General features: G+C 39.3%; 3 protein-coding genes across 12 annotated transcripts in view; 2 read left to right on the top strand and 1 right to left on the bottom strand.

Annotated features, from left to right (window-relative positions):
- RHOQ (ras homolog family member Q) overlaps positions 1 to 913 on the top strand; it is a 17,308-nt gene extending 16,395 nt beyond the window's left edge. The window contains exon 5 of one of the 2 annotated variants that reach the window (XM_068676654.1): positions 380 to 913. In XM_068676654.1, the coding sequence (XP_068532755.1) occupies positions 380 to 412 (33 nt within the window). In that variant the 3' untranslated portion in view covers positions 413 to 913. Of the gene's footprint in view, positions 1 to 375 lie in introns of both variants that reach the window. The other variant, XM_068676653.1, reaches the window with a different exon arrangement.
- PIGF (phosphatidylinositol glycan anchor biosynthesis class F) overlaps positions 1 to 21,584 on the bottom strand; it is a 27,448-nt gene extending 5,864 nt beyond the window's left edge. For 5 of the 8 annotated variants that reach the window (XR_011094766.1, XR_011094767.1, XR_011094768.1 and 2 more), the window contains exons 1-5: positions 21,013 to 21,240; positions 19,329 to 19,420; positions 18,384 to 18,500; positions 13,087 to 13,195; positions 964 to 1,097 (exon numbers count right to left, since the gene is read on the bottom strand). Coding sequence is in view for 5 of the 8 variants with exons in the window: in XM_068676648.1 (XP_068532749.1) it covers positions 984 to 1,097; positions 13,087 to 13,195; positions 18,384 to 18,500; positions 19,329 to 19,420; positions 21,013 to 21,240 (660 nt within the window). In the remaining 3 variants the exon portion in view is untranslated. The other 3 variants (XM_068676649.1, XM_068676652.1, XM_068676651.1) reach the window with 3 other exon arrangements.
- CRIPT (CXXC repeat containing interactor of PDZ3 domain) overlaps positions 21,372 to 21,584 on the top strand; it is a 33,427-nt gene continuing 33,214 nt past the window's right edge. For both annotated transcript variants that reach the window (XM_068676656.1, XM_068676657.1), the window contains exon 1: positions 21,372 to 21,542. In XM_068676656.1, coding sequence (XP_068532757.1) covers positions 21,527 to 21,542 — 16 coding nt within the window. In that variant the 5' untranslated portion in view covers positions 21,372 to 21,526. The remainder of the gene's footprint in view (positions 21,543 to 21,584) is intronic.

Below are 21,584 nucleotides of genomic sequence, written 5' to 3'. Positions count from 1 at the left end.
AATGCTATACACTGTTTTAACACACTGCATGGATACTGTTTATCAGGACAGTTCTACAGAGACTTTTTTTGAAACGGAAATTGGTTATATTGTTCTTTCTTTGCTGTTTTAATTACCAAAAATGCCTGAGGACCCCACTGCCAAGACAAAGAGTTTATTTAATATGCTTCCTTTATAAACCAAACCAGCTTAAATAAATGCCGGATCTTTGGCAAAAACACAAATCTAGTGTCTCCTACAGGAGGAAGCACATTGAGATAAATTTTCAAGATCACAGACAAACTTCGTGGTGTCACTATAGAAACAAATTTCTGACATGCAGAGATCTGAACAGCTGAAGTAGATTGCTACTGAATTAACTTATTTTCTTGACAGATAGGAGCCTACTGCTATGTGGAGTGTTCAGCTTTAACACAGAAGGGACTGAAGACTGTTTTTGATGAAGCTATTATAGCCATTCTGACTCCAAAGAAACACACGGTGAAGAAGAGAATAGGCTCAAGATGCATAAACTGCTGTTTAATCACGTGAGATACATTTGACAATGGCCAGGCTTACTGTGAAATTCTACTGAATTTAAATGCAACGCATTAAGGTACACGGCGAACTTGTGTGAAAGCTAAAACTATGATTCTGCCTTCTACCACCAGTGAAATCCAGAGGAATAAAATCAAACTCAATGAACTTGTAATAAGAAGCCACCACGTCTGTTACAAATATTTTATTAAGACTGGAAGGTACAATCTCTCAGGGTTACATAGTCTAGAGGAAGCAAAAACTGCACCATGTTGAAACTGCATCTGTGTGATGCTACTGAGTGGAGATGCTTGGCCTGAAATACTCTAACTGAATTTGGATAGTCTTCTGGCTTTGACTACACATATACATATATATCTAAAAAACAAAACAAAACCCAACAAAAAACGTTTGCACAGTCTGTATGGAATCTGCACAAAGAAATACCTTGTCTCTCTTTGCTCCAGTTATCTGCTTTTGTATGTAAGCTGCTTCCGGTTCCAGTGTATCCACAGAGGTGCAATAATCAGACCAGCCACATAGCCAAAGGTAGCTCCGAGGGAACAGGAAATGGGCCATACCTGAGGGGAGAATGCAAGGTAAAAACAGACACTGAGAAGAATGTTTGTGGTTTTTTGTATTTCGTGAGCACAAATTCTCAGTGTAACCTAGGTACTGAAAGACAATGCAGTCTCATTCTGCTTTAAAGCTTGATGTGCTTTCCTAAAAATGCCAAAAGTGTAACAGTCATACGTGCATCTTCATGAACACTAAATGCTGTTGTACAGTTTTTTAATTAATACACATTAAAATGTAACCAGGCTTCTGGCTATTGCAGACGTTAGTTTGATATTCCCAAAACTATGTGAAAAACTTGGAAGTATTTATATCCCGTGAAGTGTTCAGCTACCCTAACTTCCTGTTCTGCTGCACACGTTGGGAAACCTGAAGATTTCTTTGTGACAGTTGGACTCGATTATCTTTGTAGGTCCCTTCCAACTGAAACTGTTCTATTTTAAGTCTGCCTCTTTCAGTCTTTCCTTCCAATTTCTCATGACATTCTGAAACTTTCAGAGGTGTGTCTAAATGAACTGCTCAAATAAGAGATTGAGATGAATAGAGGGTTTTTCTTTCGGTCTTGAAGAGTAGGCAAAAGGATGAGTTCCCTTTCTGGCTAGCAAAAGGAAGGGAACATAAATTTGGAAACTGAACATTGCACTCAGTTCAGGAAAAATATCATATTTTATAATATAACATAGAATATAAAACATAAAAATGATGAAGACTCTAGGAGTGTTTTAATTATAAGCTTTATTTGCTAACATAAAAATAAGGAACTGACTCAATACAGCTGACTCACTTTAACAAAGCATCCAGTATTGAAGAGAAGTCATGGACCCCTCGCCCCCTTTTGAATTGGATTTGCACGGAGGAAGGGCCAAAACAAAACTGCAACCGTTTTATCCTCAGATGTAGCATATTTTACCAGTCAACTACGTGCTGCATTTGATGAAGGTCCCAACTAAGCTGGCAATTAAAAATATTTATTGTAGAATAAACTGAATTCCCATCCCTCTTCAAAATTCTCCTTTGCACATTGCAGGGTCAATTTTGCACTTCCTGCTGTACAGTTCTTAAGCGAGTACAGACTGCACTCTCCTATTCTTTATTTTTTAAATTAAGGGGGATTTTATTTTCCCACCTTCTATAGTACTTGAGACTGAGAAATGCACTAGACATTGAAGAATATATCCACATCTCAGTGCCCAGGCTTTTTTCCTACTTCATTTTGACTGGCAATTCATGACTATCAAATGAATTTACTCTTAATGGTACTGGTTCCTCCTTTCACTCATTTTCCTAGCTCTAGTTCTTCTTACTTCATTATCACTCGGAGAAATGTATTTATTCATCTCCTTCAATCATCGTAATTTTTACTAGGAATAAGAGTAACTTATTTTGTCCTCTGCTGTTTCATCTTCACATTCCTTAGCATTCGCAGTTTTATATATTATTTGGAGGTCTTAAGGAGTGTAGCAAAGATGACTATAAACAAGGTGCCTTAGGTACTCTTTATTGACCTTGTTTCATTCTTCCATTTCCGGACATTGTCTCTCTGCTACTTGGTTTTGTTGCCAGAATGTTTTGGCTGGTGCCTCTCAAACCAAAGACTTGCTTGTTTCCATTCATTTAACAGTGGCATTGTAGATCTTCTATAAAAAAAACCTTGAGATGCTTTGGCATGGTAAGATATTACATGTATTTAAAACTCACATGACTTTGTGGCCTTGGCTAAACTTATGCTTCAGGTAGATCTTTTCAACTTTTAAATAAAATTTAATCAAGTTATTTCTAGCATTTTGCAGGCTATTACGTGTGTGTAAAGGACAAAGCAAAAAAAAAGAAAAACCACCTCCCTGTGACCCCAGCTGCTCACTCAGTAACATTTGGTGGAAACAGCAATCAAACTTTCTTATCCACTGGTGAAGTCAAATACCACTCTAATAGCTACTAAACTATGGACAGAGGCTTCACAATTCAGTGGTCTTTTTTGCATCAAATTCTCTATCTGTGAGCGATCAATGATCCTTCATTAAATTTTACCTACATTAGGTGAATCTCTAGTTGCCTCTTTGCTTTTCAGAAGTGTAAGTAGATGTCGGACTCTGAATTTGTCATGTTCCTGTAACCGGTAAATCAGTATCCCCGATGACCCATTCACCCTGTATCTTTTGGTATTTTGTGTATAGTGGGCAAATGTTGCTACGATTAAAAGGATCTCTGTTGATTGTTGCAGCTTCTTTTCCTGACTGAACCGTGACGTGGAGCACAGTTTCTCAATAGTTTTTCTGAATGATGTAACTGTCAATGTTATTGATACCTCCATCTGCCCTCCGAACTATTCGGTTTTTGCTTTGCTTTTTCAAAATCAGTGTTACCTCACAGACATTTCAGGCTGCCTCACTTAACGCGTGACCTCTGAAATCCAACTCTCACCAGTGGCAGCCAGCAAAGGTAAGGAAGGGTTAAAGGTGAGAAACTGTACAACACTCCTCACTGACCATGAATGAGAGAGAAAAGAAACGCCACCCTTCTAGTGCCATAGAAGGGCACTAGGTCATCAGGTACATTATTATTTTTGTGTCACCTACCTTACACTGGTCAAATGGCCCAAAATAGTTCTGAAGGCAGACTGATTGGCCTTCTTAAAACTCCCTAAGTACAGGAGTTAAAAGCCTGGATTTAAGAGAATTGCTGTGCTTATGCTATTTTTGCTAACCCTTAAAGCAGGGCAAAAACCAAATGAGCAGGTGATGATACTAGCTCTGCACCTTTTGTTCTTGACTGCTGGCCTTTGGACTATTTATAGCCAGATGCACTCAAGGGTGTATCTAAAGAAGCAAATTATCAAAGACAGATTAAGATGCGGCTCTTAAGCTGCACTGAAATAACAGTCCTTCTGGATGCTTTTTGCTCTGTGGCAAATGCAGTGCAATTTGTCTATCTAAGAAAGCGGATTGCTTTCCTTTGCATTAGCTGCTGGCCTCAGTCTTCTGAGATCCAATCACTTTCCACTGGACCTTCTAAAATGAATTTGACTCGCACGATCAGTCTGCTTTTGCCCTGTCTTCAATATTTTCTCTTAAACTTGGTTTGGCACCCCTGACTTAAATATCTGTCACTTAGCTAACACCAAGCAGCTGACACCCACCTGCCTTTTTCAACAGTTTCCATTCCGCTTGTTTAATGTACCCAACTTGTAACAGAGCCCTGTCTCCTTCTGAGCACTACTCAGCTCAGTTTCTCCTACTTCATGCCCCTTTTTGCCATGGGGAGGCTGACACACCCTACTCCATCACTGATGTCATGCTTGGGCTGGGGCAGCAGCAGGGGAATAAGATGTTAGACATCACTGCCTAATTAAATGTTTTTGAGGGGGAAGGAGTTGATCTGGAGGGAAAAATATGGGGAGCGTAGGAGGCAGGACAGAACATTCTTCAGGAAACTGTCCTGAAATACCTTGTATATCCCAGCAGCTGGGAAGCATCAGCTTACCATCCCCACAGCCTAAGACCAAGACAGTCGGTTTACATATCAAATGCATGTGGAAACAGGCCAGTTCTGACAACCTGTATATGATTACTAGGAAGCTGAACAGTGGCTTGGCAAAAACAAATCCCCACCTACATGCTCAGGAAGCACAAAAATTGAATTTTAAGGCACAGAGCAGAAGCCAATGATTAATAGAAAACAATCCTGACTTCTGCTGTTTCAATTTTCTTTTTCCCTTGTTCTTTTCATCTGGCATCGGTGATGGGACTTAACGAGTTTCTTTAGGCTAGCTAAACAGACACCGCAGAATTGCAAGCTTTCTATTATATGTAAGAATTTATCTTAAGAACAAGGACTCAAAACAGAACTTGCCAGCCTTTCAGAACATAAATGAGACAGTTTCCCCAAGTGCTCTCTAGAACACCTGTGAGCTGACATGCGAATGCTTAGCGCATTGCATGGAAAGCAGAGCATGTTGCAGGATCACAGCAAGGGAGCTCCGCCGTACTACGCACTAATGAAATCAGACTTCTGGCTGCATGACAGTTTTGTCCTCTGTTATGAGTCTGCAACTTGCATCGCATGCAGCAGGAATTTTATTTCATTACATAAACACTGATAATGACATAAAGGCCAGATTCTTACAGACCAGAGCAGTAACACCCCAATGAAGTTTTAATGGACATTGTAAAGTAAGCAGCTGACTGCTGGACATCTAATTACATAAATGCAGTGGGGGCAATCTACTGTTTGGTTTGGGATTTTTGTTTAAGTAAACCAGTCCCATTCTCTAGCTGAGTGCTTTTCTCATAGTCCTAAACTAGGATTTTTTTTTGTAGTGTTGCTACTTCAAAAGATCCGTTTCTGACTGTCAATTGGAAAGCTATGTAAGATTTTTGTTTAATTTAAAAACTGAATAAATGAGCACAAAGACTTTCTCTCTGTTTCTAACATGCCTTAAATTCTAGATTGCTTAACCTGTACTGTTTTAAAAAAATTCAGTACATACCTTTAATCTATTTTGGTTGCGTGAGCGTTAACTAGAAGTGTCTTATCACATTGTACAGACTATATGTTGACAAGCACGTGCCGAGGAGAAGAAAAGTGTAAAGTTTTTTTTAGGCTGGTATTTGTAACTAGAAGTTGTTTCTGTGTATTTGTGTTCTAAAATTCTAGCAAGCATAACTGCCTTTGTCCTCACCATTAAGGTTTACATTAAGAAAACACACCTTTAAATAAACAATGAAAACCCCACTAAAGTGGAACACGCTTCTACCTCTGTTTAAAACAAGACAGAATAAGACAAAATAAATCAAACCCAAACAAATCAAAAACAAAAAAAACACCCTACTGGACAGTGTCCTTTCTACTCACATAAAGCACCTTCTTTTACAACAGAACTTTCACAGTAAGTAATAGATGCTAAAGCAAAACCAGGAGTGAAACTCTCAGAGTTGCGTTAAGAATAGCAACATAGTCTGAAAATGTGTAGTTCTGTTTCACCTTACTCAAATAACCACAAAGATCTGTACTCAAGATTCTGCATGGAGTCTTTTTTGGGTTGGATCTGTCCAAGAGGTATCTGGCCAATATTCAGAGTCACTGGCTAGCTACAGGGCAGTCAGTCAGCTCATTTGAGTTCTGTCACTTCTATCTTGAGTTCTACCTGTTAAGTTTTAGCCACTAGTATTAAGTAGGAATGTATACTTCACTGTCACCTAGCGATATAAAAACACTGTAGACAGAGTATGTTTTCAAAGCCACTTTTTATCGTTATCAGCAGTTACTACAGATCAAAGTTAATGCTATGAAAAAAACAGGTGGGCATGTACACAGTGAACTTAAAGATGTTTAAAAAGTCCGGTGTAAAAATACGCAATAAAAACAGGAACATCACTACTTGCAAAATTCGGTTATTGTCAATGCTGAATGAGATGTCTGGAATATTAGTTGTACAGCATATAGCGTGCAGATGAGGTTTTCGTCTTCAATTATACCATCTTGTTCTGCAACTAAATTACCTCAGGCTGTGCAAAGAAAGGATGCGTCACATTGCATCTAGTACCACCTAAATGTTCCCACTCTGTTTCAGTGGTGTTTTGTTTTTGAGGTTCCATTTCTCAGATGATACGCAAAGCTCAGATGGTAATCACGAGTGGTTACTGAAAGCAAACCATCAACCTGAAATAGTCAGTCTGAAAACAAAATGAGAAACTACAGCAAAGGCAGTTGTTTCCTATTTCTTTGCTGGAACTGTCCCAACCAGCCCTAATCCTTACATAACTGCTGGGTATCAGAGGCCTGGAAGCAATCAGAGATGGATGCCCGACTCTTTAAAACTTCTGAACATCATCTAGAATAGCCTTAGGTAAATGATCGTCATTAAGCCTCAAAAAATATTTGTAAAATTTCTTTAAAAATTGACAGTAATCATAAAACACTGGCAAATACTTATTCTACCAGTCTGACATTTGTAATAAGCTGAAACATGTCTTGCAGAGTAAGTCTTGAAAAGTGTGTTTTTTTTTTTGTTGTTTGTTTGCTTTTTTAAATACAGAAATGTAACTACTGTAGGGACTTGCATCCCTGTAAGACAACTCTTTACATTTTTTACTTTTGCTGAAGATAGGTCTGCAGAATGAAGCCCATAACCAAGGAAGAACCACAGAGTAGGCCTCCCTGACCAACAGTTTTGCACCACAATATTTTTTTCTGAAAACTAGCAGATGGGCAATAGGCATGGCCAAACTAGATATTAAGAGATATAAGTTACTTAAAGAATAACAACAGAATAATGGAAAATGAATCATCAGGACACCAAATGACTTTGAGCAATATATTCTGTAATTCTAACAAATGCTTTACACATTTTTCATTTCCATTCTGAAACACTATTCAGACAACGAATGTCATTTTATTTCCAAACCAATATTCTGTTCCTATTAAGTATTATTTACTTGCAGTTGTCTGTTATATGCTAAAACATGCATTTCACATTATTAGATTTAAATGTAGACAGGCCCACTAGTCTGAATATCCCCTGTATGCAATATTTTTCACCACATGAACAAGGAAAATAAAGTGAAGATTTTCTGAGAAATCTGTAGTTACCTTGGTTTTGTTGTGTGTCGCAAGAGGTGTGCCTAAAGAACAAATGTTTTCTTTGGTTTGTGAGCATCTAAGGATGAATCATGGTGTAAGGGGATGACTACCATATAATTTTTCAGTTCTTCTGTTAAGATTTAAAAGCCATTTAGATGTAGAGCTTAGTGATACAGTTTAGTGGAGGACTTGTTATTGTTAGGTCAGAGGTTGGACTTGGTGATCTTGGAGGTCTCTTCCAACCTAGATGATTCTGTGATCCTGTGACTGTGGGAATAGATGCCAGTACAAACAGCTGAGGACTGGGAAACTCCAGGAACCCAAAAACCAACCTACAGTTCTGTTGTTCTCCTTAATTGCTCTTTTAAGGCCACAACGCAGCAACCAAGTCGCATCAGAAGAATGGCTGTATGTGTCAGCATATGTATGTATGTATGTATGTATTCTTGTAGTAACAATTTTGCCTTTTCTACAACAGTGTAAATAATGAATTGCCTTTACATTGTAAGACAGAGGCAGCTGTGTTTCCATAACACGCTGTTACACCACAAACATTAACCATAACCAACAGAAACATTAGATCCAGATTTTGCAACAAGCGGTCTTCAAGGCTTTAATGCCACCCTCTAAAATGATCACAGAACCACAGAATAACCTTAGTTGAAAAGGACCCACAAGGATTGTTGAGTCCAACTGGCTGCACACCAGACCACCCAAAAATGAAGCCAGATGTCTGAGAGCACTGCCCAAAGGCTTCTTGAACTCCAGCAGCTCGGTGCTATGCCCACTGCCCTGGGGAGCCTGTCCCAGTGCCCGAGCCCCCTCTGGGTGCAGACCCTTTCCCTAACCCCCAGCCTGACCCTCCCCTACCCCAGCTCCATGCCGTTCCCTCGGGTCCTGTCGCTGTCCCCAGAGAGCAGAGCTCAGCGCCTGCCCCTCCGCTCCCCTCGTGAGGGAGCTGCAGGCCGCCATGAGGCCTCCCCTCAGCCTGCTCTGCTCGGGGCTGAGCAAACCAAAGGACCTCAGCTGCTCCTCATACATCTTGCCCTACAGACCCTTCTCTATTTTTGTAGCCCTATTCTGGACACTTTAATAGCTTTATGTCCTACTTATACCATGGCACCCAGAACTGCACACAGAACTGAAGGTGAGGCCGCACCAGCAGAGCAGAGCGGAGCGGGACAATCCCTTCCCTCACCCAGGTGGCAGCCCTGTCCCTGATGCACCCCAGCGCATGGTCAGCCCTCCTGGCTGCCAAGGCACTCTGCTGGCAGAGATTCAAGTTGCTGTAGACCAAAACCCCCAGATCCCTTTCTGTGGGGCTGCTCTCCAGCCTCTCATGCCCCAGTCTGTAGAAAAACAGCCACATAATAACTAATATCTAAAGCACACTTTCTGTTCTAGAGGAGAACCATTTCCACTATTTTTTTTTCAGTTTGTGTGCAACAAAGGGTCTACCATACAAAAAAACAAAAACAAAAAGCAGCCAAGCACTAGTGAAACTTGTCCTTATCTCAAAACCCAGTCCTGGGTCCAAACCATTTGAGTCCCTTCTTGAATCTGAGACAGATAAAACCAGAATTGTAATCCTCAAGCTTTCTGGTTTTAGACTAATATAAGAAACAGCTAAAGTCAAAAGCTTGACAGATTAATACTTTGTTTATGCAGATGCCTAGAAGTAATTTAGTTTTGACTGAGTTGTAATTACTTTTGAGCCTACATGAAGATCTACACTATTTTTTCAGACCTGGTCTGGGGCTTAATCTGTAGGTGTTCCTGTAAGCATACCGGCTGGATTAGGTTCTACACAAAACACTCCCAACCCATGTCCTTCAGAGGGGGGATTTTTCGTTTTGATTTTTTTCCTCTTTTAATGAACCTCTTTCCGCAACTGCCTTAGGTACATAACTATGTTATGTATTTTTTTTATGATCAATAAGTCAGTGCTTGGATCAATCACTCAGTAGATAGGCAATCAGCACTATTTTATTCCCAAAGCAAGCAGATTTGCAGCAACAGCATAATCCCTTATTAGGACCATTTTTCTTTTCTCTACTTCAGGCAGAAGGCAACACCTTAAAGAACCTCTTCTTTTTCATTACTAGTGTGAAAGAGTCCACCATGAGCTTCTGTAGTTACCTGACATCAGGTAGCAAGAAGAATACTCTTTCAAAAAGAGGTTTCATTGCTTGTACCCAGAACTTTGGAGAAATGACAGAAATGTTTCTTGGCTCCGAAGATTTGAGACAGCAATGCAGAGCTACTACATGCAACCCAGAACCTGTGTTATCACATTCATACTCGGAGGGGACAGACGGACAAAACAGTCATGTTAACCCTTCCAAAAAGTTCAGTGTTTCCACAAAGCTCAGTCATACACACGTCAGCTTGGCTGAAGTAGGAAGCAGTGTTCCTGGGCAACTAATGAAAATGTCTGGCCAGGACACTTGTGTTTTTTTCCCCCCACTGTGCCTTGGTGACCAATCCTTAAGAGGTCACCTTCAGGAAAACAAAACAAAACAAAAAAATAAAATAAATCAATAGATGACTGCAGACTTCTGAGCAAATGGATTCTCTAAGAGAGCTACTTTAAAGGATGTTTACTTCTGCCTTCGAGATGTGTTACAGTTTTGGTGCTTTGCTTTGTCAATTTTCTGCAATAATTTAATTTTTAAAACCTTTATATTTTATAAGGAGCTTCTTTCATTTTCCCCTATAGAGCAGATCCTAAAAGAACTAGCACTTAAACCTGTAATTTTCAAAGACCATTGAAGTGGCAGCCTGCACAAGTGATAAGCAAACTTCTCCATTCATCTGAGGTCTTGAATTGCTCAGATGATGATTAAAGTAATGATCAAGCAGTTTAGACTCAAAAATGAATAGTAAGATTTCTTCACCCACTCCATGCTTTTAAATCCTACAAGGAGAAGTGGGGATGGGGAAGAAATTAAGGGAACATAATGAAAAGAACACAGCAGTAAAAGCTCTGATCTAGCTACAGAGAAAAAAGCTTTTATGCAGGAGTTGGTAGTCAGAAACTCTCCCCTGATAACTTTGGTATCAAGAGTACATCAGAAATGAGGGTGGAGATGGTAAAAGAAAAGAGAAATACAGACCCACAGTTTTTGCTGCTTCCTGAGTTCCCTGGGAAGCATTCATGCCCAGAAATAGCAACAAGTTATGGTATTTGAGGTTTCTGCAGATGCTTTGCTGTTCTGAGAAGCCAGATAATATCTTTTTAGATGTATAGATTCCAGAGCTTAACTTCAGTCAGTTACATTTGGTTTGTATGACTTTGAAGACTTCTCAAACAGTGAAAGCCACCAGACCATTACCAAACTTCTGCCTCCTACTGTGGAGTGAGAGAGGGAATGGACAAGCAAAGAAATGAACTGTACTTAAAGTGATCTGATTTAAGCTATTAAATGTCTTTGCTTTGTTAATCAGAATCTACTGACTTTCTTTAAGTTTTCCTTATACCATCAGTGCATAAAAGTTTTCATACATAGAATATTAGCTTATTAGAGATTTTGTGTGTGTGTGTGTGTACACATGCATGTATTTTCTTAAAAGAGATGAGCATTCACACTTGCGGATGGTATTCATTTACCTAAATATGGGAGTCCATCCTACTCTTCAGTCTACTGTTCTGGAAGGTGCTGGGTTTCCTTTTATGTCCTGTGAAATATCCAGCAGTCCCACGGGAGTTTGGATGTATCAGATGGCACTCAATATTACATTTAAGTTACTGAGTATCATCCAAAACTCACGTACATGGAGTCACTCTAATCCCAAATTCTGATCAATTATTATTTTCTGAATTATTATTCATACACAACAGTTTTTACTCCAGAAGATGAAGTTCTATATGAGCAAATGCAACATGTAGAGTAATTCAGTGAGTTACACCAAGCGAAAAGGAGACAGAGAGCATTTTGGACTTTTTTTTTTTGACAGATGTGAACAAAGCAGGGGAATGGACAACATGGTATTATATGCTTGTATAAATGCAAGTTTTCATCAGCAATTGTATGGACTGACTCACAGCACAAATGACAGTGAGTGAAGACACAGACAATTTTAACTGCAAGCATGTGAATAAAACAAAACTTGCCAGATGTGACATGCCATTTTAAAATCCTAGCTGAGCAAGAAAAGAAGCACTTGTGTCTCATTGCAAAAAGGTCATTGCAAGAAGAGATGAGGTTGCATTTCAATGAATCCCTTGGTTTTCTGTATGACATTCACGAAAGTCCAGCAACAATAAACTAGTTGCCAATACTAGTCAGTCTCTATGTGAGACTGACGGTGAAATAACTTGCAAAAATAAAAGCAAGCTGTTTCAGGGATGAAAACTTTGTTTTGTACTTAGGGTGTTATTCTACTCCTCTAATCTTATATTTGAAATAGAAATGTTAATGTCTCTTTACACTGGTGTACAGAAAGGCTGATGGTATAAAACAGGCTGTTCTCTACTTTTGGAAGACAAACTCCTGTTGCAGCTCTAGGCAACAATGCTTCTACAATATCTGACAGAAAAGCATTGCCTGCTATACCGACTTCTGAGAGAAACCTTTGAAACTGTCTGCTTAAGAACAGGCCTGCTAGGTGCTACTCAGCTGAGAGTTTATGAGTTTGGTAACCTGAGGAAAGAAAATATCCACTGAGGATCTTCAGGAAGAATTGGTACCACTATCATCATTTAACAGCAATTGCAGATTTTGGTTATATTTAATAGAAACATTTCTCCATGCCAAACAAACACAAAGATAATAGCACAGATGTGAATTCAGAAAAACGGAATCTGCAATGGCAGTTTCACATTTTTTATTGTGCAACTATGAAGCTAATCCTTGCTTTCCCCTGAAGTCAGAAGATAAGTTTTCAGTACAGTGCTTTGGCTGCACCATTTCCACAAATCAATCCAAATCTACTTTAAATGCATTCTGCTAAGTGCTTTTATGGAAGATAGAGTGGAACTAAAATACACTAGGAGAGCATCTTTCCTTTCCTACCCATAAGCAATAAAAGATACCGGACTAAAGGTAGACAAACCTGGAGCCATCTTCATTTCACATTTCTCTTCCTCCTTGTCTAGCTTCTTCATATCAAAACCCTTACAGCTCTATTTCATGAGAAAACTTGCATGCAGCAAACATGCTCATAACTATAACAAAGAATCTCTTAAGAAGGAAGGTCAAAAATTCTGCATTTTATGTCCTCATTCTGTAAGCACAGATGCTTCTAATGGCATTTTAAATGTTTGGTACAACCCTACAGAAACAGGGTATGAGGGATATGAGTAAATCCAGTACACCTGTACAGTTTCAGAGCAATTTTGTGTAGCTTGCAGGACAATTTTGTAGCTTTATATACAGAAAATAAAGCTATTTATGATAAACTGTAGATACTAACCTGCCAAGGTCGATCCCAATCAAGAGGAATAGGAAATGCTCCAAACCAAGCTCCTAGTATACTGCATATTGTAGTAATCTGTAGACTGTTTTCCCAGATGGAGGTAGCTCTGCAAGAGAAGTGTGTTACAAGACTTCAACAGCAGCAAAAATCACCAGTTCAGAATGTTAGATCTGATATCTCCTAAGATTTTTAAGATTACAAACAAATAGTCAACATATTTGATAAACTGCATGCAAATTTCCCCTAATAGATATATACAAACTATATGTAAAATGCAAGTTGCATATTTTCACTATAATCACAATCTTTGTATACCACTTATTAAGGATATTTTTCCCTTGAGGTGTTTACTGAAAAAACTAATTTATTTTACCTGAAAACACTCCTATTGATCTTGAAACACCATAATAACAGCAAGTTAAAACATCACAAAAACACCATGTGCATTGCAAGGAAAAACAGAGGTGAAGGGGTAGTATGGGACTACAAAGTACTCTGTGGCATAGATATGTTGTTTCATGCCTAAGACAATTTGAAATTTAAAAGAGAAGTCCACTATGTTAATATTGCAAAGCAAATTTAGATGAACTGAAAAGAAACACTGCAAAGTAAACGCAGCCTGCATGTTACAGCCCTTACGTCACACTGCATCCCAGTTCAACTACACTGGCAGCAGGATGTATTTCTTGCATGCTGAAGGCTTCCTTTTGCATCACCAATCATGGTGCATAGTGTACCACAGCAGATATGAATGAGCTTGGTCTTGAGCTTATAGCCTCCTACCACTAGGAAAAATTTTGGAAAAGTCATATTTCTGCTTATTAGATAAGCACTTATTGTCCATTATCAGTTTCCCAAGTGATTGCTTTGCTTTCCTCAAGCCATGAGCATCTGCGTTCTTTGTACAAGTTAAGAAAAGAGAAGAGCAGCTCAGAACACCATAGGGCATAGTTCTGAGAGGCAGGAGAACTGGGTTCAGATCCCTGCTCCAAATCAATAACAGGAGAGATCTGAATCCTAGATTCGCTATATCTTAAATTATAAACACAAATATAACTTTAGCCAACTGAGGGAAAAAAAACAACGGGGGGGAGGCATTTTTATGGCTAGAGGTCTAGACAGCAGTAAACCCCAATCTTCAAAAATAATGTTTAGGTTGCATGACAAGAAAGCTTTAAACCTTTAACCCTTGTTTAGGAGAGTCCAAAATTTCACACCATTTCTGAGTACATGTAACTCACTGCTGCATTTGATATTTGACAGAAATACAAGTGTAGGGCAAACATTTTCTGTTGTTTGCAAACTAAAGGTCATACAGATTACAGTATTTATAATTCAATGCTAACATTTGGGGGCAGAAACAGGCACTATTTCTTCTACATTAACCCCGTCCCTGTAACTTATAATACTAGGTTTAAGCACGCAATTCTAAATACTTTTAAAAAACACAAATAAATAGAAGTCTGCACACTGAAACTTGTAAATTATTTCCAGAAGCTGAGTAACTGAGCAGGCAGTTGTGAGCCAGCAGGGAGAGGAGAACATTCACTACAGCCCTGAAGGAGTGAAAGAGCCAGGACTGACTGAGGTACATTTATACCTCACAAGACATCCTATCTGGTAAATCCACACACATCCTGCTGCACCAGATGGAGGCACCAGATCGAGTTCAAAGGCAAAACAACAGAATTAGCAAGGCGCAGTGCCTGAGTGAAGGACAGCCACTGGCAGTCTGGCAACAACGTGAGCTTCTCATTCATCCCCTCTGCAGCACGGACACCGGCTACCCCAACACAGCATGCCGTGTCCTCCAATATCGTATCACAGCAACCATGTTTTGATTATTCTCTTTTCTGCATGGGATGTCACCTATCAGGATTTTTACAGGTATTCATTGATGCATCACACAAATCCTTCTTTTACCTGAGGAGCAATGGTAGAAAAATTTATGAACTTTATGTTTTATAGATTTCAGTATTTTTAGACCACGAATAAATGAGAACTGAAATGATTCTGCAGGCAAGACCAGTGATATTTAAGAAGATAAATTATCACTAGTGGCATAAAGACCTTTTAAAACCTCAAATCATTATTTAACCCCATTAATTATACAAGTTAAGTGCTGTTCTAAATAACGTTTGAGTTAAGAGGTTAGTTAATAAAAGAATTTATTAAGACAGCTCCTGGACAGACAAGATCTAGAATTTCTGCACTGTGGCAGTACTGAAATACAAAGCAGTACAGCACTTTGACGATGCCCACCTTTCCAAAGGACATTCCCAAATCTGTGAGAGTAAGCAGGACAGTATAAGTGATGAGATGAGAGAAATGAGAACTGGACACAGCTGTAAAGCTACTGGTTTATACTGTATTTTTGGACAAGCTCCAAATAGAATCTACTTCCCAACCCAGGTAACATCTTACATCTGTTATGACACCAGAAGTTTCAACACAATTGCTCAGATTAGGGACTTGAAATGAATTGTCTTCAAAAGGAAGAGTAAAAAATAATTTAAAAATTGGCAATTGAAAGCTGATTTCTTCTAGACTTTTATGCGGGAGGCTATTTTAGCCAACAACCACTGAAACACCCTTTAAAGCCTCCTACTTCCATTAGTGTCAATGTGCCTTCCCACAGCTTTTATTTCTCTCTATCCACTCAGAGCAGCACACGACAGCATATGATCAGTGTCATCATACTGCATGTCAGCACAGGGAGTCCAGAGACAGACAGAGTGGGCCCATCCCTTCTCAAATGGAAAATCGGTGAGAAGAAGAGCCCTATGTACAGCCCACTTAAAACTCAAGTCTTGATGATGCAAAATGCACAAGCTTCCTTTTCTCACACTTTCTATGTATACACAGACTCCTCAGGCAAGAGCAAATTGTTCTTTAAACAATTCTAAGAAATTTGAGCTTTTATTTCATTTGGTTCAATCTGTTCAAAAAGCGCACTCAGTTTGAAAACACGAAGCATGTGGAATTTTCTGCCTGAGCTACAACTGTGTTTCATGCATTCCAACAAAATAACCTCTTCCTCATCCACCAACATCCCCAACACTGCTAATACAAGCAATAAACCTGCAGTGTCACAGGTCACGTCATCCTGAGCTGGCATGTGGCATCTGCCCCCTACAGGTGAGGTGACTTAGACTGATGGGCTGATCTTTTGGCTTTCTTAGGAGTGATCACTTGATTAGAAGATTCACAAAATGATCCCCAATCTGTTTACAGCAGATGACAATTGTACCACAGCTGTTACAATGCAATCAATCGGTTATATACCACAAGTTACTTCAATGTAACATCACGAGTAGGTATCCAGAGCAATAGCTGGCTAATTAATATTAAGTGTAAGCAAGTGATAGATGTTAATACATCAATAAACTTTTTGAGATGCCCTTTTCCATTTTTCTGTGAAGACAAAAGCACAAGCACATCTCCATCTTTTAAATATTGCACAGGCAAATGAAAGTAACAAAAATTAAGTGTCAACGATTACTTCAGTCTAAATTGTACTCATTTTTTGTAAACAAGCTCCTCTTTCATTCTACACTGTGTTCTTAATCAGACTTCCCAGCTTGCTGTCTCAGTGCAATTCAATTCAGTACACTTGTCTTTCAAGGCACACAGCCGTGCTGATCTCACCTGACTGCCCTTTTACTCCGTTCAACCCGTCCCACCTCATTCCAAACTATTAAGTCAGAGGAAACAACCTTGTAGGCGTGATTTATTACAGTCAGCTAACACCTAAGTGCAGGACCTCCGAACTCATTCAAGAGGTCAAATGAAAAGCCAACAGAATTCTTTGTAAAAGACCATTTTGCTGCAATCCATAAAAAAAATGCTATAGTATTTCTTTGTAGTCTGTGTTTGTTCAAAGGGCAGTCTAACTAAACAGCGTCATTAAATACGCATTTTATTCTGATAACATCACGTGGCTCACTAGTAAGAAACACATACAAAGTGTCACAGCAAAAACGTCAAAGCAAGACAAACCTGTTTCCTATGCAATAATTATACTGCAACAACTTTGGGATCCAGACTAGGCAAGAAACAGACACGCATTCAAAATCTAACCTAGCACAAAGACAGACTGCTGTCAAACATCTGTTGTAGTAATTGAATTCACCTATGATTTCCAGTTGCAAAACTTCCAATAATGACTAAGTAAATCAGCAAGGATTTGTTTTGGCTTGCAACGTGTCATCTCTATTACTCTATTCACTCCCTCCACTGAAAATCAAAAGCAAGCATAACCAACTTGGATAAGCATTTAAGATAATTTTCAGTAAGCTGAGAACTGAGATAATACAAAAAACTATACATGAAACAATTATAAAAAGTCTATTTTTGACCTTCTCTATGCAAGTTTAAAACAAAAGCAACTCATTAGCTCAGCAGAGTTATACAACTTTTCCTTTTCTTTGGAGGTGAGACTTTGCCCTTATGAACTGTTATACGGGAATGAAGGCTAAGATCTTATTACTAAACTTCAAGCATAAGTAGGGCTTCTTTAGGTTTCAGAGTCCCAGCCTTTCAATGTTCCTGTTACTTAATGAGCGAAAAAAGGCAGAAGAGATAGAATATTTCTGAAAAATAAGTTATCATTAATACATGGTAATGATAGAGCTTTTACTATGTTAAAAAAAAATAAAAAAAAACTCATTTTCCTTTAAACGTACTCTTGAAAAAATAATGCTTGAAAACAGCTTTCTCTGAAATTTGAAAGAGAGCACTGACAAAGACTATGTACTTATGAACATAGTAGATTATATATTATTTTCACAATTACACCCAAGTTAAAAATATTGTTAAAAGTGTGTTTGTTCTGGCTTACTATTCCTACTGTAAACACTGTCTTTATAAAGGTATGATTTTCCCTATGCAGCTCAGTCACAAGACTCCTTTCTCTTTAATGATCATCACACTGGCCAGCAAAATGGTTTTATATCACTAAAATGCTCATTTGAAACTTTACTTCCTTCAAACAAATAAAGCAAGATTTTAGTCTCTGGATATATGAGATGTAAAAAGTCAGTTTTCTGGTCACCGACTGAAACCCATAATTTCACTTGAAAACTTTTTTAGCATCTTCAAAACTATTAATTTTGTCAGAAAAGTTTTCATAGGCCCTAAAAAATAAAAGTGAAAAAGCACCCATAATTCAGGAAGCTTCCTTTTTTTCCTCTTTCTTTTCAAAAAAAAAAAAAAAATAATAAAAAAAAAAAAGATATCTCATTTATGTTAATTCACTCTATTCTAAATTTTACCACGGTGGAAATGGAACTTACCCATTTTTACTAAATACCCGTATCCAAGCTTGTATGTTTGGTCCCAGCATACATAAACATTGTAAAGTAGTAAAGGTAGACAGGAGAACTGCAAACAAAAATGTCTCAGTCACTGACCTACGAAGAAGCAATATAATAAAATAAAGTGAGGTAAAGCTACTATTTTTTGTTTATTTTTTTTTATTTCTTTAAAGAGCTCCAAGATTTAGGAAAAACCCTCTCAGTCAACTTGTGAAAGCATGCATGCTTTCTTAAGCCCCATGTAGAAGAAGTCTTTTCTTCTTACTCTAAAATAGTAACGAAAAATAGAAAAAAAAAAATCTGGTATCTGTTTGTTACCTCAACAAAGACTGCAATGTAGCATCTTACTTTAATGCCTGATACCTGCAACATTTTAAAAAATACATTATATACCTCATACATAACATCAGTTCTGAAGAACGTTTGGGTATTTACTTCAATATTCAATTCATTTTTCTAGTTTGACATTCTGGAAGCAACCACAAACCCAAACTAGACGATGTCATTGTTAGTCAGTAATTGATCATCTCTCTCAAATATCAGTTAGGTTGCTTCATGTTTCTCCTATTTTCTTAATTATCATTAAAAATCAAAAATACTAATATCAAAAGGATGAAAGATAAGCAAGATGCATATTTTAGAAGCTTATGGGCGAAATGAAACTTGAAAAATATTTGTACCCATAAGTATAACAAATACTATAGTAAAAGTGTTTGTTTGTAACTGTCTCTTGAAACATTTCTCCAAATACAGAGAAACTGTAAGAGCTAACTTCTACACAAAGACAGCCATCCTTCTCCCCCCAGCCAGGAGCTTATCTTTATATATCCAATGTGCCAGCTAACACACAAGAACTTATACCAATATCAGCAAGGAGAACTCCCCCTTAAAGCGTTTAGAGAAAAATAGGGTCTTCTGACTTACTCTATGAGAGGTGCTCCATAAAGAACAATAATCGCATGAAATAGTATGCAAGACATGAAAAAGTATATACAGCATTTTAGAAATCTGGATATCTAAAAAAGAGCAATAAAATATCAGAATAATGTTTCAAAAGAAGAGAGAACATAAGTTACATACCTAGCCAATATCTTATCAACAGCACTGCACACTGCACATTTCTTTAGATATTTAATTTTAGCTACAGCATAGTATGATAACAGCATGGTGCATTTCCACACAGGTTTCCTTATGTTTAATACTTTAAATAATGAATTACAAATGACCACACTCACTCCATCTAAAATGTTTTCACCCACCTTGTAATATTAAGACAAACATACAAAAAATACAACTGGAAATGACAACATAAACAGAGATAGTTTTCATCAGATATTTTTACGTGCTTTACATCAGAGCATTACATCCATTCATTAAAAGGCATCTTTTACAGAATGTGAAAAAGTATTTAAAAGCAACAAAGTACTTAACATGAAAAAAGACATGCAAAATCAAACATAATACATAAAGCTATATGAAATAAAACCCTCTATGGTTTGAATTTGGCATCTTAAATTCTAAATCCCTTTGAAAAACGCTCACGACTTTTCACAGATCTGCAAAACACCAATAACTGTCCATGAATTTAAACAGTTTCTGGGCACTCACTGTATCGGACAGAAGTACAGACACTCGATAAAGAGTTTTGGTTAGGTCTGTTCTGGTCAGGTCACCGATGGAAACCCATAATCTCACTTGAACACCTTTTTGATACTCGTTCCTTACAGTAGGCTGGGATGAAATCTCACCTAGAACACGATGCCCACTTCATTTTCAAGTCACAGATGGTTAAAATACTTGTTTTCCATGATGACTTTGTGCATTTTACGTCCCTCTCTGTCAGCAGGATATTAAGGCAGAAGTGCTACATACAAAGATGCTGCTTTCTGGGATGTCTGCTTAACTCTTTAAGAGTCACCACCTGAGTGTTTGACTTTGTCCCACCCAGCAGCACGTGGGGAGCGCACAACTCTCGAGCTGCCCTCAAGGGACTGGTTGTGTGCTGCACTGAATTTGCCCTCTTCAAGCCTAATATGTTGGGATTCATACCTTTAATGCTTCAGTTACAGTCTGCAACTACAAAACAATTTCTCCTAGGTATATACTGCATGCTGATATAGTCATGCACAGCAATGCGATCACTGCAATACTTTTTCACTTCGCTTTTTAAAGCTTGCCAACTTTGTTTAAATCGCTCTTCTCTCTCTCGCACCTCAAATCCTACACACTATTTCTCTTCTTTTTGAAACGATTTCAAACCTGTAAAGACACAGGAGAAGAGTGTCTGTCTGTAACGCTGAGGGTCAGGCCTGGACCAGGAGATGACTTCTGGGTCCGTCCCGCTTTGCCCTGGTGTTACCAGGGACCCACAGCGTGTCGACAAGAAACGGGCAGGGAATTGCTCACCCAGGGGGCTGCTGGCAGGTAAGGAATGAAGTAAATTCTCCAATATTTTCAGGATATTTAACAACAGGGGCCACACTCAGCTCATTCATGGAAAACAAGGATTCACCACCAAAAACTCCAACTCCTTTCTCATCTGATTAGATCAATGAAAAAATTATCTTCCCCTCCGCATCGGCTGGCAGTAACTGAAGCACGAGCTTACCTTGTTAGCCACGGAACTTCTCTTAGGGGGCAGGCTGGGCTTCAGGACCAAGCACAAGCCCACGTTAAGGGTCCCGACACAAAGCGCACAGACACACAGCCAGGCCAGGTGCGTCCCCAGAACCGAGAACCCGTCCATGAAGAAAGCCGGCACGACGGCTGTCAGCGGCACGGCGGCGGCGCGGAGCAGGTTGGCAGCCCACAGCCGCCTGGCCTCGGCATCCCGCATCCTGCGCCCTGCAAGGCAGCGAGCGCCCAGGGCTTAGCGGCGGCCATGTCGCGGCACCGCCCGCCCCGCACCCGGCACCCCGCGCTGGGAGCAGCCTCCCCCGCCGCCCTTCCCCGCTCTCCCTCCAGCAGCAGGGTCCCAGCACCGTCCCTATCCTTATCCCTGACACCGTCGCTTTCCCCCTCGGTCGCTTACCGGGGCCGCCCGGCGACGGGAAGCGGCGGCGAGAACAGCTCGTCAGCTCCGGGGCGGGCCCGGAAGGCGGCGGGTGTTGTGAGGGGCAGCCATGGTGTGCGAGAAGTGTGAGTCCCCGCACCCCCCCCCCCTCCCTCTCGGTCCCCCCC

The sequence above is a fragment of the Anas acuta genome, chromosome 3 (assembly GCF_963932015.1).
Source record: "Anas acuta chromosome 3, bAnaAcu1.1, whole genome shotgun sequence".
Classification (NCBI taxonomy): domain Eukaryota; kingdom Metazoa; phylum Chordata; class Aves; order Anseriformes; family Anatidae; genus Anas; species Anas acuta.
The sequence above is the reverse complement of the archived record's forward strand: the minus strand, read 5'-3'. Positions and strand labels throughout refer to the sequence as shown.